General features: G+C 35.6%; 1 protein-coding gene across 1 annotated transcript in view; it reads right to left on the minus strand.

The window, feature by feature from the left end:
- LOC141901918 (inositol 1,4,5-trisphosphate receptor-like) overlaps window positions 1-15593 on the minus strand; it is a 29000-nt gene that overhangs the window by 2867 nt on the left and 10540 nt on the right. The window contains exons 20-56 of the mRNA XM_074789491.1: window positions 15363-15507; window positions 13665-13703; window positions 12870-13081; window positions 12600-12696; window positions 10804-10858; window positions 10548-10713; window positions 10191-10367; window positions 10057-10107; window positions 9875-9973; window positions 9650-9787; window positions 9432-9557; window positions 8272-8472; window positions 7935-8186; window positions 7632-7757; window positions 7424-7552; window positions 7226-7346; window positions 6967-7142; window positions 6740-6888; window positions 6548-6659; window positions 6087-6134; window positions 4900-5070; window positions 4680-4811; window positions 4418-4598; window positions 3947-4212; window positions 3558-3869; window positions 3240-3473; window positions 3047-3142; window positions 2773-2965; window positions 2569-2691; window positions 2144-2316; window positions 1889-2053; window positions 1614-1794; window positions 1372-1530; window positions 1134-1288; window positions 884-1049; window positions 639-799; window positions 404-565 (exon numbers count right to left, since the gene is read on the minus strand). Coding sequence (XP_074645592.1) covers window positions 404-565; window positions 639-799; window positions 884-1049; window positions 1134-1288; window positions 1372-1530; window positions 1614-1794; window positions 1889-2053; window positions 2144-2316; window positions 2569-2691; window positions 2773-2965; window positions 3047-3142; window positions 3240-3473; window positions 3558-3869; window positions 3947-4212; window positions 4418-4598; window positions 4680-4811; window positions 4900-5070; window positions 6087-6134; window positions 6548-6659; window positions 6740-6888; window positions 6967-7142; window positions 7226-7346; window positions 7424-7552; window positions 7632-7757; window positions 7935-8186; window positions 8272-8472; window positions 9432-9557; window positions 9650-9787; window positions 9875-9973; window positions 10057-10107; window positions 10191-10367; window positions 10548-10713; window positions 10804-10858; window positions 12600-12696; window positions 12870-13081; window positions 13665-13703; window positions 15363-15507 — 5649 coding nt within the window. The remainder of the gene's footprint in view (window positions 1-403; window positions 566-638; window positions 800-883; window positions 1050-1133; window positions 1289-1371; window positions 1531-1613; window positions 1795-1888; window positions 2054-2143; window positions 2317-2568; window positions 2692-2772; window positions 2966-3046; window positions 3143-3239; window positions 3474-3557; window positions 3870-3946; window positions 4213-4417; window positions 4599-4679; window positions 4812-4899; window positions 5071-6086; window positions 6135-6547; window positions 6660-6739; window positions 6889-6966; window positions 7143-7225; window positions 7347-7423; window positions 7553-7631; window positions 7758-7934; window positions 8187-8271; window positions 8473-9431; window positions 9558-9649; window positions 9788-9874; window positions 9974-10056; window positions 10108-10190; window positions 10368-10547; window positions 10714-10803; window positions 10859-12599; window positions 12697-12869; window positions 13082-13664; window positions 13704-15362; window positions 15508-15593) is intronic.

The following is a 15593-nucleotide window of genomic DNA, read 5'->3' on the forward strand; positions in this document are numbered from 1 at the left end:
TATAATATCTCTTGATTATGATTATTAAGCCTGATATTGAATGATTGATGATGAAAGGCATATTAGGCATTTAGGTACTCTACAATCTACACATAGTTTGTACTTGATACCTACATGCAAAACCTGTGATTGTAAAATGAATGAGTAATCCTTTAGTTTCGTATCATAGAGTAACTTCGATAATATATCAGTTCATCCGTAAAGAAAATAATAATCTATCATTGTAACCTTTATATAGAAGTGGATAGGAAAAAGCAAGAATACTTTTTACTGGTTCCAGAATTATCAATCTGTTTAGATCACATGCGCCGGTCATAAAAACTGAATCGAGTTAGTGAATTCCTTTTAAATCACAAATGCATTGATTGCATACATTCCAAGAAATTAGACGCACAATACAAACCTGATCTTTAAGATCTGTTAATTGAAGTGATAATGTCTGCACAAGTTTCGTAGTACATTCAAGTTGTTGCTGGAGATTGCGTAACTCATTTTGCTCCCCTTCACTGTCATCAGCAGCTAATGACATAGCGCGCATTCGTGGGAACCAGTCCAAAACACGATCCTGAAAATAGTTTGGAATTGGTTGAGAGATTGAAGGGTCTAAAAATTACATACAAAATATACATTTCATGTACCTTGACCATGGTGTAAACATAGCTCTCAGGTCCAGTGAATTCTGTAGGGTCTTTTACTTTGAGCAAAACTATGAAGAACAGATAATGCCACATGTTGTGTTCCGACGCGATATGGTCTTCGAATGTTACAGATTTGTTATCAAAGGATGACCGATCCAAACCTGGAGAATAATACACAAAAACCTAAAAATAGCAACAGGTTTTCTACAAATTAAGCAACTCTAATATGTAATATGCGAACATACCGCAAATGAAACAAGTATTTTTGAGAATTTCTTCTTTGTTTTGTTTCTCACTTCTGAGGTCGGCGAACGTGTCAATGATGACACCAAAAATCAAGTTCAACACGATAATAATAACAATGAAGAAAAATAGAAGGTCATAAACAATTCGAAAAATAAACAACGGCTCCTGAAAAAAAAAACAGAACACAAAAATATGATGACTGATCATTCATCAGTTTTATCTATAGATGTCCATTTGTGTTTTATTTACCCTGCTGCTTGGTTTACGTAGGACATCTCCAATACCACCACCATTTCTCAAACCTTCATTCAACGTTGTTACTATACACATGACCAATGAATCACAATGCCGTTCCTTTTCATCTTCATCCTGTTTTTCTTCAACAAGTGAACTAGGGGGCAGCACTGTAAAAGTCACCAGTAATCATCAGAGGTCATTGTATACAACGCCCTCAGTCACAAAAGTTAGTCCATGAAAATCAACTCACCGATTTTAGGAACTTCAGTTTCCGTGCAGTTTGGTTCTGATTTGGAGCATGTTCCTTGAGCATTGGCACCGCCCGCGAATGCAGCCACATTCCCAACACCGGATGAACTGGCAGCTGCAGTACCTACTGCAGCAGCACCAGCTACAGAAGCTGCTGCTTCTGTTGTATAAGAAACAATAGGTTACACTTTAGTTAGGGAACTAAATCAGGATATGAAGAGACTTTCTCAATATCAAACTCACCACCACTTAATGGATTGACTTCCATTAGGAAATCATCTTTGAAGAAAATGAATGCGATGATTGAAAACAAATAAATGAGAATCACGGCTAGTATGGCTGTTAGGAGGATTGATCGACCATTTTTAGTCACAGACTTAATCACATTCCACAGAGTCTCCTCGCGATAAACCAGATCTAACAACTGAAATACATACCGATAATAGAACAAGATAGAATCATTGACATCAACTGATGTGAAATCATTAAAATTGCGTTTCGGAATCAGTAAAACTTACCAATAAACTATAGAAGAATTCATGAACTGTGATTCCGAGCAAACACAACACAACGTACATGATGTGATATAGCAGTTCTATATCAGTGAGTATATGGGGCAAGGATTTTGTGAATGTACCTCGATTACCCATTAAACTGACTAGAAACACACATTTATTGATCACCTGTATAGAGGAAAGAATGCACACATGTAATAAAAGATTTGCAAAATAAGAGGGTAATTTTCATTGAAGTTGATATATATATAAACTAACATTTAGTACTCCTATCAGTAGAAGTGTCGGTTCCAATCCCACAGAGAATATAAGTCTCAGTATAGTTGATGATATGAGAGTTCGGATGCCAGATGGTCGCGGAAGATAGATCACAATTGCTAATGATACAAACATCGCAGTCCACACTAGACCAGATAGGTGGGTATCAAGCTCTAAGAATACAAATGAACTCATTGCAATATCAGAAATACAGCATTTTTATACCAGAAATACAGTCAATCCTTGATTATCCCGGCACAAACCCTCTGTTTTAAAAATCCTTCTTCATCGTAAATGAAAATGATATTCAGTTATGTACAACCCTCAATTATCCCCCAACAAGATACTGATCCCAACAACGGTGGCAGATAATCACAAGTTGAGTGCACTCAGAAAATCAAAGGATTATGAAATGATGGTCATACCTGCTGTAGCACCGTTAAATGGATAAAAGCATGCTACAAGTAGATTGATAAGGACGGCCAGGTTGAAGGATATACTACTCCACAGTTGATTTTGACTGCTAAACCAGTATAACACTTGATTTGCTAAAACGAACGAAGCAATATTGGTTTGATTGAATTTGAACCATGTCTGTCGTATGATGTATCAATGTATATGATATGTACCTCTGAGCTTCTTCTGCCAGTTCATTTCCGCGTACATATCTTCAATACGTTCGAAGAATTCCTGTACTTTACTGCCTTGATCATCGCGTTCTGCTGTTGTGAATACACGCACCTTCGTTTCTTTTGTGAGATAGTAACAGTTTTCAGGAATCGGGAATACGATTTGTTCCATAGTTCTGTCATGACGAACGATCTGTAAGAAATTCATTCAATCAAATTCAAGCTTTTAGGAGAATTCTTTTGTTGATATCCAAGGATATGTGCCAAAACTCACCTCAATTTGAGCAGTGTGTTCAGCATAATATTTGAGAGCTGGGTCTTCAGCATTTTGTCGTAGAAGAGCCGAAAGATCCTTATTATGTTGAGCCAACTATAAATACATTGATAACTTTTGATTAACAGAACTGGACTTGGATATGTACAGTAAGGGAGGAGGGAACAGAATTGAACTTGGTCAATTAACTGACCTGGTGTGCAAGAATGTATATGTTATGTCCAACTTCTTTCGGTGACACGACACTATCATCAGCCTCTTCTTCCTCTTCTCCCTCACCGACCATCTCATCCAATGCTGCCTGGTTATACGCTTGTTTAGCCACTTCGACGAGCTGTTTCGGTGTCATATTATACAGAATTCGATCGGCATTCTCGCTGTCGTGTCGACTTTCCATGATTGCCAATAGCAACTTTGAAGCATTGTTCTAAAAAGATATTTTCATATACCTGTATTCTTCATTTAAAGCATGCCTATGATGCCTAGAATTCTAAGTAGCCAGAACTCTTACCTTTAACTCAAGGACTAGATCCATGCGATTCTTGCCTAGTGGGTTGATATCGTTCAGTATTAATGCCGTGATGATATCGATACCATTACTTTCATGCGTTGTAATACTATTCTGGTTTTCGTGACATGGACCCTGACAGTATTCAGTCAATGTGACCAGAGTTTGATTAATAAGTGAAACGTTGTGTTCATTGATGTATAAACCTAGTAAACCCAAACCTCCCGTGGTACTGCCACAGATACAGTCCAAAAATTGTAGCGTTTCACATACCAGATTGTAGTTAGTTTTGTTGTTTTGACTTCGAAGGTAATTCTACAATGAAAACATCATTTCATGACTTGTTTATTCCGTCAATCAACGGCGAGATAACATTCACATCGATCACTGACCTGTAAGTCCCGATTATGATTTTCACAAAGTAATTGTAGAAATCGTAGAATCGGTTGCATCACTGAAATTTCAGGTGACACTTTCTCCTCTTTTTCCGTTTTCTTTTCAACTGTGACATCATCGTTAGATTGTAAATGCGATTGACTGTAATCTTCATCTTGTGATCTCATCCGTCTGACATGAGCCAATGCTTTACTAGTGTGTAATGCAGCATCTTCTAACTGCTCCTTCAATTCTCCATTAACAAACGTTCCCAAAGGACGACCTATGAAAATCATCATATTTCCTTTTATGACTTAAAGACAGGTATGCAAGTACAGAAACTTAGCCTGGCTTAAACTCAGATTGATGATAGAACAAAAACCTAAGATATCCCTATATCTAAAATACCTACAATTATCATGCAGTCAAAGATTTGTTTGTACGAGTTAAGCAAAGTTAGTGTATACCCAGTGTAGAATTAGACATACCATCAGTGCTATCCTTATGGTGATTTTCCTCAGTTTTCTTAGCAGCATGCACCAGTGAATCCCCAGTGTTTACTGTCACTGTGGCTTTGATTTCATTCTGCGCATCACGCATTCGATCATAGAATACTTTGAAAAACTTTTCCGAATTCTTTGTCGTCGTCAGTTGTTCATAGAAGGATTTCTAGAAAAGAACATCAGCATTAGATATGTTGCTACACCCCGGGAAAGATAAGTTCGAATTCAAAAGCTCCACATTTGCTACCTGAATAGTACTGTTGCCACCTTCTAACAAAGCTATGGCAAGCTCAACAGTTTCAATGAAAATTCGATGTCCACTGTTATTTATGACCAGATCTACCACTAAATCAGATGCACCTTCTTTGTCCAAATGACACTGAAGTAAGATTATCCATGTCATTTATTGAACACAATAGAATTAATCTCCACTCAATCTAAACAGTACCATGATAAGTTTTACGAACCTGAACTTCTGCTAGAGTCATCTGAGCACGTTTTAACATTACAGAACCTGGTCCACTAGCAACTAGACTACCTTTGTGACCGTGATCTTTGGAAGCGTTACTTTCACGTCGATTGCGCGAAAACGAGGGACCGTAGAAACGCACTTTCAGAGTTTGTCGCAATGCTTCCCCCTAGAATAGAAAATATATGGTAAAATCAGAATCTCTTTAAAACAGTTCAAAAATCAAAACATGTGTTAAGTACACGGCTTTGTGAAAACAAGACATGTACTGCTAGGTTGAAAACGTTGTGATAAGAAAAATCAATTCATTAATATTCCATGGTAATCATCAGGTAACAGCAAATAACCAAACATAATTCATTGATTCTTATGTAACATTGAGACAACATTATCCATAGAAAGTAATCAACTCGTGAGTGTCTTAGTCCTGTTGGAATTGTAAAGCTAATCTAGTGTTATCAGGTCGCCAACATCGTGTGATAGCATTACAACAAAAATATTTTTGTGTTTTAAGTGTACATTCAAATAGACATCCTACTCTAGCTCGTTGTTCAGCATCATACTCCTGCTGGTAGTTTAATATAGATTGCCAAAGCTGCAATAAAGTCATTATGAAAGAAAATCAGCCGCAAGAAAAACATTGGGGTAGTTTTATGAGGTGTTTTGAGAAAAACGCAGTTGGGAACTACTGGACTATAAAGAATACCCTAACAGCAACTAAATATGCATATAAATATATCAATACATCAGGAGTCGCCATTACATATAAGATGAGGTAAGCTACCATTAAACCAAATACCGGGTAAGAAACAATCTTACCCCAGTATGCACCATAAGGATATGATTGGATAAATAATATGTACCCATGCAGTGTTGATTTTATCAAATACATAATTCAATAAAATTCCACTTGTTTTACTGATGAATCTTGCAGGAGATTGCATGTCGATTGGGAGGCACAAAAGAATATATCGGAAATTCCTGCTTCTCAAATCCGATCAATGCAGTTCATATACCGGTAGGAAAATACTCTTAACATCTAATAAACTAAATTAGATATCTACAAGACAACAATGAAATTAACTTTGATAATAGAAACGAAAGATGAGAAACGAAGAAAACTGATCTAGTAGTTCTATTTAGACCGACAAACATTCATCCGTACATGCAGTAAGATACTCTTACCCGCTTGTGGTCCTCCAGTTCTTTCTTGCTCATAGCTTTTAGGTCAACCTTTAAACATGGGGGATTCAAAGAGGCAACAAATGTTATAGCGATGCGGTAAGCGAAGATGTGAAGAGTAGTATGCTGGGGTCAAGAGAATATTCCTAGTTCTATCTACGGATAGATAATGGATAATTGTTTAATGTCTGATCCAATACGATGGAAGCTGTGTCTATGGTAAGTTTTCTTGCAAAACTTTTTTTGCTTCTACTAGCATTCAAATTATGATCATGCAGTTGCCACTAAAAAGCAGAGAGCAGGTTCATTCTTTACTAACTGCAATATTATATGAGGGAAAGTTGTATCGATCTCAGCAGACCAGTGGGAATTGATCCATGCTAGTCTTAAAATTGAAGCGGATCCAAACTTATGAATACTGGTAGTTGAATGCTATTATCTGGTAAGACTTTTCTTCAGCTCACCTTTTCACCATAATCAATATCAGCAGTCATCATGTCCTTCAAGGTCTGTAGAACTTTGATACATAGTTTCTCTTCTTTCTCTTCTAAAAGTCTCTCCGTATGTTTGATTAATCTAAACAATCAAATTACACATTAACTTTTTGATATGCACAGTTTCGACATCATTTGTCATCAATCTCCACCAGACTATACCTTGATATAAATCCACCACTTTCACATTTTCGCCTGGCTTCAGTTCCAACAGGGAATAGTAACTCTGGTCTGTGCAACACATCAACCAGAACTGATAGTTCTGCTTGCACCAATGGTCTCAACTGATCTTCGAGCAATGACACAATATCCTAAAATTTCAAAATAGACATGTGAGAATATGATCAAATTACCGGTAATCAAGACAATTAATCAGTATCACTTTATACCTGAAGACCTTCGATGATACTTCTATAATCACGAGAAATGACCATCAGTGAGTCTTTACGATTACGTCCAGCACTGAGCCAATGACGTGTGTGTTTCATCACGATTTGTGATTTTGAGAATAAAGTATTCACTTGACTGTCGAGATCTACTGGAATCGCGATTCCTCGGCTTTTAGCTGCAAAAATTGAAAATTGAAGATACTGAATCGAGCTTTTTATGATCGCTAACCAAACACTCAGGCTCTGTAGTTGCGCATACCAATATCCGAGAGGGTCTTTATACAAGTTTCGACGTGGAATTTTTGTTGTCCCGTCAGCCATGGACAATGTGACACTCGGAATGCACCCTGGAGTAATCTAACAAACACTGGCTGTCGTGTCTATAAATAAGATCATATACTTTCATATCACTTTCTCCGTTAAAGAACACGACACGAGGATGAATAATAATACTTACTGTCACTGTAGTACTTTGATCAGAGAACGGCGAGTTGAAGAACGTAGTGATTATATTCATAACAGTACAAGTAACATGATTCTCCAGTACAACATCAGCGTGTTTACGATCATGTGTCGCATTACAAACCTACAAACAAATAAACAGTATACCATACAACAGTGAATTGAGACAAAAAGCGAGATTAAACAGACACTCTAAGACTTACTGTAGCCATATCGACCATGAAATTTTCAAAAAGAGTCCACATATGTTGGCTTGTATAGATCTCTTTCATTTCTACTTCAGTGTCAACGTAACAATGATTCAAGAAGTTGATGTACGCATTCTTCACCTGATGAAAAGAAACAATGATTATGTTAGAATAAACTTTTATATCATCAACTGTGGGTTTCCCTGATAATATATCAGTTTGCCAGTCATGAAACGAAGGCTTCATCACAGAGATGTACGTAAAAACAAAGAAGGATGCAAGCAAAGTCAAGAAGGGAAAACTGAAGTGAGAACATACCTCGGGTAAACAATCTGGATGGGTGACAACTCCGACAATATCATCAAGTGGAAGCAAACTATGACATTTTATTTCTGTATATACATTTTTCCCCTCGGTACAACAGGCTAACAACTGTACGAGATTAATGTGATACATCAACGGGCTGCTTTCATCCATTCGATGTCGTTCCGACTGCATCAACTCAACCAGATTGTGAAATGAGCTTTTATCATTGTAAAACAACAAGACATCTTCACCGACATTAACGAGCTGAAAATTATTCGTATCAATGATTAAAATTCAATCGAGTTTGTCTTCATTTTATCGAAGACCATTGTTATCCGAACAGATATACCTCAGCCATGACCATATCCTGGCATTTTCTAATATATTGTCCCTCAGATTTGACAATTGTTTGCAGGAAACGTAGGTACTGTACATGTCGACCATGTGTCTCGATACAATGCACAAAATGTTGTATGACCTTTTCAGTGACTTCATTACATAGCGGTATATTATCTTGGAAGATAGCTCGTACTGTTTGAGCTTCCAGTAGCTAGAAAATAAAAAAGAAAATCTAAAATTACAACCTACCCTAGGTTGACATTTTCAGTAAGTTTTTCGATTCTTATTCTTGTGAGTAGAAAATGAGAAGCTAAAGCATTGAACAAGAAAAAGGAATTTGTAAGCCTTAAGGTCGAAACTTGATTTTAGCTGTCCAACCGAGTGTGTAAACAAATGTTTCTTGGAAAATCTTAGCTAATGTGATGTGCAATTCCATATCCGAGGTTTAAGCGAAGGTTAGAAAATTATCCGAACAACTCATTCCAAATGATGTTAAAAACAACATATTATCTATAATCGACCATTCAATTGATTAATATCGATCAATGAAAAATAGAAATTCTAAAAGATTAGAAAACAGGTAGAATTTGGTTAATAGGTAAAGTGAATTAGAGGAATTGTATACAGGGAACCCAAGCATAACTACTTACACTAAACAAAGTATAGTCTTTCCCTGTCAACTAGATACAGATACAAAGAATTATAGATACGTAAATCGAGGCATGCAACATATATAAGTGAATTTGCTATTTAGAAAGTTTCCATGTTAAGAAATTCGCTTCTCATAAAGATAAGATTTGGAGTCTTGAGTACAGCATGCGTAAACCCATAAATAGATCCATGGCTTTGTTAATACTATACATAGGAAGTCTCAAATAGTTGATATACATGTTTCACCGTTTTCAGGGTTTCCCTTATCCCTAATACCACCTAATATAGTACATTAAAGTTTCTATCACTTACAATAAACAGTACTTGGCATGTGGGCTGATTATACATTCACAACATTAGATAATATTTACAGTTCAGTTTCATAATCATTCAATTACATCGTTTAAACACCTGGAAATTTTTTTGAAATATCTATTTCATCTAAAATTGTCTACGGCCATCTTTGAAGAGTACAGCACAAAACACAGAATTTGCGTCAACGTCAGAATATTTACTTACCCCGGGAGTAAGGAACAGGTCGAGATTCTTGTGGAGAAGTGCCTGGTTGCTATGGTTGCCCAAACAGAAACACTGAAGAAATTCGTGAGCTAAACGCATCACTTCATGCATTCGAGTATCAGTAGCCTACAATTCAACGATAAGTATATTTTTCAAGTTCCAAGAAACAGGAGCTCGTACTTTAATCAGTTTTTCAAATAATTTCAAACATTTCTTACCTTTTCATATGGAATTTGCAGCAATTCTAGAACAACACAATGCGCACCCATGTTTCTCAACAATCTCTGCTCATGCTTCTTAGGTTTTTTACAATTTCCAGCATCTTGTACGCAAAGTTTTGTTAACCTTATCAGAATCTGTTGGTTTATATGATTAGAACTTCTCAATCAAGGCAATTAATGCATCCTCAAATTTCAGCGTAAGAAAAGCAAGTTGCGACATACCTCTTTGATGGTTTTATAATTTCTTGAAGCAGTTGGCTCAATAGCCGGTCCAATATCAAGATCAATAGCAGAACCTTGATCAATAGAATCAGGAAAACCCTGCAATACAACAAAATTACATCATAACACTGACTGAAAAAAGAATGGATATTCGATGTTGGACAGAGCTGACAGATACTAACGGGAGTTGGTTTTTTCTTTCCATCCTTTTTCTTATCTCCTTTCTCTTTATCCTGAAATACAAAAAAGTTCCAATCGATTATAAACGTTTTATCTATAAACCCACATGCGATGCATATACCAGCGAAAGACCGACCTTATCATCAGATTTCCCCTCTTTTTTCTTTTTCTTGCTGCCACCACCGCCTTCTGCTCCAGATTTACTCTTGAATACCCATAATTCTGATTTCTCCACAAGCAGACGTAGGTCATCGAGATCTGTTTTGATTTGTTTATAGTTCTCTACATCGCTCGACGATACTAACAGTTGAACCTAATCGCAAAAAGCAAACTATTCCGTAAAATCCCTGTTGGATAGTTTCATGAAAAACTACATAGATCACACTACTGATCTGACCCCAGCTACCAATTGCTTTGTTACAACCTTACAAGTATGTAGTGTGTTTATCCCAGGATAGTTTCATGAAAAAGTACAATTCTGTACACCACAAACCTGTTTAAATGCCTGCAAAACCTCTTGTCGTTGACTGAAGTGACGAAACAACAATTGTAAGGCACCAGATACGAGAGCTGGGTAATTGTGCATGACAAGATTCAATAATACACGCAGGAACATTCGTCCCCCTTGTCCGTCTAAATCTAACTCCTGACTGTCCAGACTACTGTTAAAACACAGCAACATTATCCATCAATATCAACACTAAATGCAGCAATGATTCGCGAAGATGACATGTTTAAACAATACGTACTGGCCGCCAAATATTTCTTCAGCTTGAATTCCAATACTCTCTAAATCCAATCCAACTGAAACAAACAAACACATCACCATGATTCATGACCGTATAGATAGTTTCAGCTTATGAGGGGCAGAGGATTTTTTCTAAAATTTTGCGAAGAATTTCATTGAAATAAGTAAGAAAATCTTAAGCATAAGACTCTTAACCAGAAAGAGAAGATATTTTCAGTGAAATTGAATTATGCAAAATGTGCACTTTTCCAGCAGCATGCACGACTGCAGTGAATGTGTTTTACATGCACTGCAAGTGAAATAATCCCTAAACCTTCCTTCATATACTCTGGTTTTCCTTATCATAAGGGTAAATATATTATTCATCACAATGTAAGGCATAATGAGATAACTATAATAAGTATACATCAGTAGCTTATTGGAGGGTAAACAACAGATAACTATTTCTAATCAAGTTATTCACTAAAGGCAAACACCATTTCATTCTATGATACATGTCTTTTTCCAATGAAACTTCTGGGGTTTTTATCAAACATTTGATAAGAATGATATGATATTTCATAATCAGAACTAAAAATTAAGAAATAATTGATGAATGAAATGAGAAATTGTGAGATTGATTTGAAATGATTCTTATATTAAGATGATTAACTAGGAATATTAATTATGGAGTATTGATCAATTTGGAACTAGGAGTAATGAATTACCTAAGACTACATGTTCTACAAGATTTAGGAACTAAGCTAATGACTAATTAGAAACTCATGCTTAAAATAATAAAGGCTCCAGTTGTTCAGTCATGGATCAAGGCAATACATGACTGAACATGGAAAGTGATTTCGGCAGTGAAAAACTAATAAAATGACATCAATATATTGAACTGAAAATGTACAAGTAATCTTATTGGATAGAATCATGGGCATTTCTTATATGAATACAGTCTACATTTACACAGTCAGCTATGTCCATATCAGCTTTGTGCCAGTAAATTGCTTGTATCTTCACAAGATATACCGTAGCATACCCGGTACATGCGTAAATGTAGGCTAACAACTTAATTCACAAAACGTCAGCGTATAAACAAGCAGATGAGAAAACGACACTAAAAACCTGGTTCGAGCTGATTAGAATTGTCACTAATCATCTGTTTAAATGGTGATAATATACTGCAGATTCTATAGTCCAAACGCACATTATGGATGAACTGTAAAACGGAGCATTAGCATCAGATATTCAGAGCAAAATTCATCACAAAGATTCACATTAAACTACCGATCTTTTTCTGATACAGCCATATCAAACATACGAAATAGCTCTGATGATCGCGGCAAAATGATGGCAAAAATGTATTGACAAACGAAATGTTTAGCATTTCAAAAGCAACTAAATTCTGGTCAGAACTATTTCTAGGCTATATGCTATAAGATATGTATGTTCCGCAGTATCTCTATTTTCAGGAGTTCAATGCGTTTATGCAATAAATGATTTCTTGTTAATGAAGCGGTACGCAGACATGAATATATTTTGAAAACAAGTTGGTCCATGGTGGCTTTCATCAAATAAAAACATAGCTCGATACCTCATAATACAAAAAGAAACCATTGAATGCATAGAATAATGTTCAACAATTTTGAAACTAATGGAATATAAAGAATAAATAAATCAAGTGAAAAAATGGCGAATATCAAAAAGTGAAAGCATTCCATGAATCTCAAAAATGTGAGTAAAAGCTATCGAAGTGTAAAATGCAAACTGCAAATTAGACTCCGATATCATCAGATTCAATAGAATTTTTACCATTGGCAGACTTTGCAACATTATTCTCATCAAACTCTTTCTTAAATATCGACAGTAGACACGTTATACGGAAATCCAGTCGTACGTTAAGGATGAACTGAAATTCGCATTCAAACAACAAAACAAACGACATGGTCATCAATGTATTATCATTATCAACAATAGTTTCCATCTCATGATATCAACTTTCACATCTTAGTCTGATTCGAGTCAGACAGAAAATCATTTCTATCCTCGAGAAGTTATAATTCAAGCTTATCTTCGACTTACCTGCAAAATCTCGATGATTTTCAGTTTGGTGTCCATAACTAACACATCCTCAGGATCAGCTTTTTTTACCGGTTGTCCCGGAGCGCGGTTATCTGTTTTTGTGGGTGTAACTGCAGTTGGCGTTGTGCGGCCATTTTGCCCTCCACTACCGAGTACCATATTTGTCATCACAGCTCCCATTCCACCAATCGACTTCAATACGCCTGATTTTGCTACATGAAAAGAAAATATGATGGAAAATCAGGACAGGTCAGAAATACTATCAGAGATACGTATGCTACACATGCAGCTACTAGATTCTTCATACTGCCAACTTTATTCTTCATTCCTACTTCTAGACTTTGCTAGATCGAAACATTTCAACTTCATTAAAGAAGAAAAACATTGATAAAAGGCTAAACTAACAAACAAAAAGCCAGCAGAAAATCGAAAATTGATCAAACAACTTTTTGTATGATGAACTGCAATGCAATGATACCTATAGAAAACAGAGCTATGTAGGCCTACATATTTGCTCTAAAGATGTTCTAATCTAACAAGCATGATTATTACTTCAGGATGTATATAATAGTTATGAAGCAGGTTAAATTTATCTAAACAGGCAAACACACTATATTAGTGCAAAATCACATTGGCTATATAAGCTTGACTTTTCAATATTTTATGTATCAAACTGATATTTAACCAGAATCCCAGCACTGCCGTTTGAAATGACAAAGCAAGCATTATCAACAATCAATGCTTAACAAGAAGTATTAATGAATAGTAGAAAAGCACAAATAAATAAAGACGTACGTTTATGATACTTTTTAGCCTGAGCATGGAAATGATGAACTGAAGACAAAAATATAAATGAAGACATAGTTTTGAGAGTGAAACTGCATGCAACCCGCCGAATAAATTCACAATCAAGATAAAAACATGATGTAGCCATCTATGTAATAAATCGAGTAACCTTAAGGCTTCCTAGATAAATAAATTCATAAATGAATAAACTCAATTATGGAGTCAGAGCTAAAAGTTATGAATACATACACACAATAACAAGAATGAAAAATTGTCTAAGTCTACAACGACATATAATATGTTACTTCTAAGACCCATTGGCTGACTAGGACTGATTGACCTGGCATCATTAATAGGCCCTTGTACCAAACACGTATATTGCTTTTGCGATCATTAGTCTTTTAGAGGTAAAAATTTCATCAAAAAAGTCAATTTGTAAACAAATGAATGTAAAATCTTTACACACAAGTCCCTTGCAATGGATAATGTTTGCCGTTACGAGTGTGTAAATAAAAGTTGCTTATTATTGAAAGCCAGTATATAACCACCACATATTACACCACTAGAAAAACCGTGTAAATTTCTAAATATGACAAGTAAAAATTGACTATTGACTATTGAAAATAACTTTGTTTGCATTACTAAAGCTTCCTGTTAAATATCTCAAATTACATATATTTGTATCTTACTTTTCTTTTTGATCGGACCTGAAATGTATTTAGACTTAAAGATATCATCAACTCTGTACTTGAAAAGTCGCAAAAGGATTTTAGTTTGAAATAGTGGTGATTCAATATGATGAGTGTATCTTGCTAATCTTTTGTCTGATTTCACTTAATCTATAAACTATTTTACTACAGTTGGTTTCTATGTATGATATTGAACATTATATTCAAACAACAACGATTCTTATTAATGACATAAGTAATGAAATAATCATAAAGCAACGTGCAAAAACATGGAAAATGATTGTGAATAACCACCTGGTGTCTTATTGTTCTCGGCTGCAGGAAAAGCAAAGAATGAAATGAAAAGTTACTGGTGTATTAGAACTCAGAATATGACCAGATCGATTCAACATTTCACATATAACATTCAATGATCAAACATGTATGAAACATCCAGCATCGTTTTGGGAATTTTAGAAAATGGGGAATAACATAAAAGGTGGATGGATCTCTGAAGTATTCATTGAAACTGAGAGTTTGTCTCACAAATATTTGGACCACATCGCTCATCAACCCATACACTGGATAGTAAAATATTCTAATGGGAAGTTATGATATGTAATAGTGATAATAATGAATATAATGCGTTGTGTTGCTGTATGCAAGCGTAACTGTCCCCAAGGTGGAGGGGTTTACACGTAATATAAAGTACATAATACACAGTGTTGCAACCATCCATTACTAAAAACAAATCTTTCAAGAACAGTTTTATTCCAGCAAACAAAAACATGGATGAATTGCTTTACAGTAGTTCGAAGTATATCAATTATTATCAACATGGTTGATTTATGAACTAAGATTCTTATTCCAAAGTCCTCTAGAATTGGGAGTCTGAAGTAGGTAGGTTGTTTTAGTTATTACTGAAAGCACATAAGATTATTTGTTGACAATCTGTGTGTCAGGTAGCATGCCTGGATCAATTGAATTTCTTCAACTTACAAACTAAATGGCAGAGTAGCGGAAGACATGATGTACCTACCATCTATTTCAGATAGACGCCCGTTCATAGTGATGGCATTATCAGGAATACAATCCAGTATACCGAGCAGTGTTTTAGTTAGACGTAGAAGATCACTGAACGAGTAGAAACCGAAATAAATCAAATGTCGAGCGAGCTTCACAACCTGAAACAAGCAGAGATAGAAAAAAATGAAGGGTGCTATTCATGCTTATTGGAGCTATAGATATTCCAGAACGAAATATCGAATGT

The sequence above is a fragment of the Tubulanus polymorphus genome, chromosome 3, assembly GCF_964204645.1.
Source record: "Tubulanus polymorphus chromosome 3, tnTubPoly1.2, whole genome shotgun sequence".
In the NCBI taxonomy this organism is placed as follows: domain Eukaryota; kingdom Metazoa; phylum Nemertea; class Palaeonemertea; order Tubulaniformes; family Tubulanidae; genus Tubulanus; species Tubulanus polymorphus.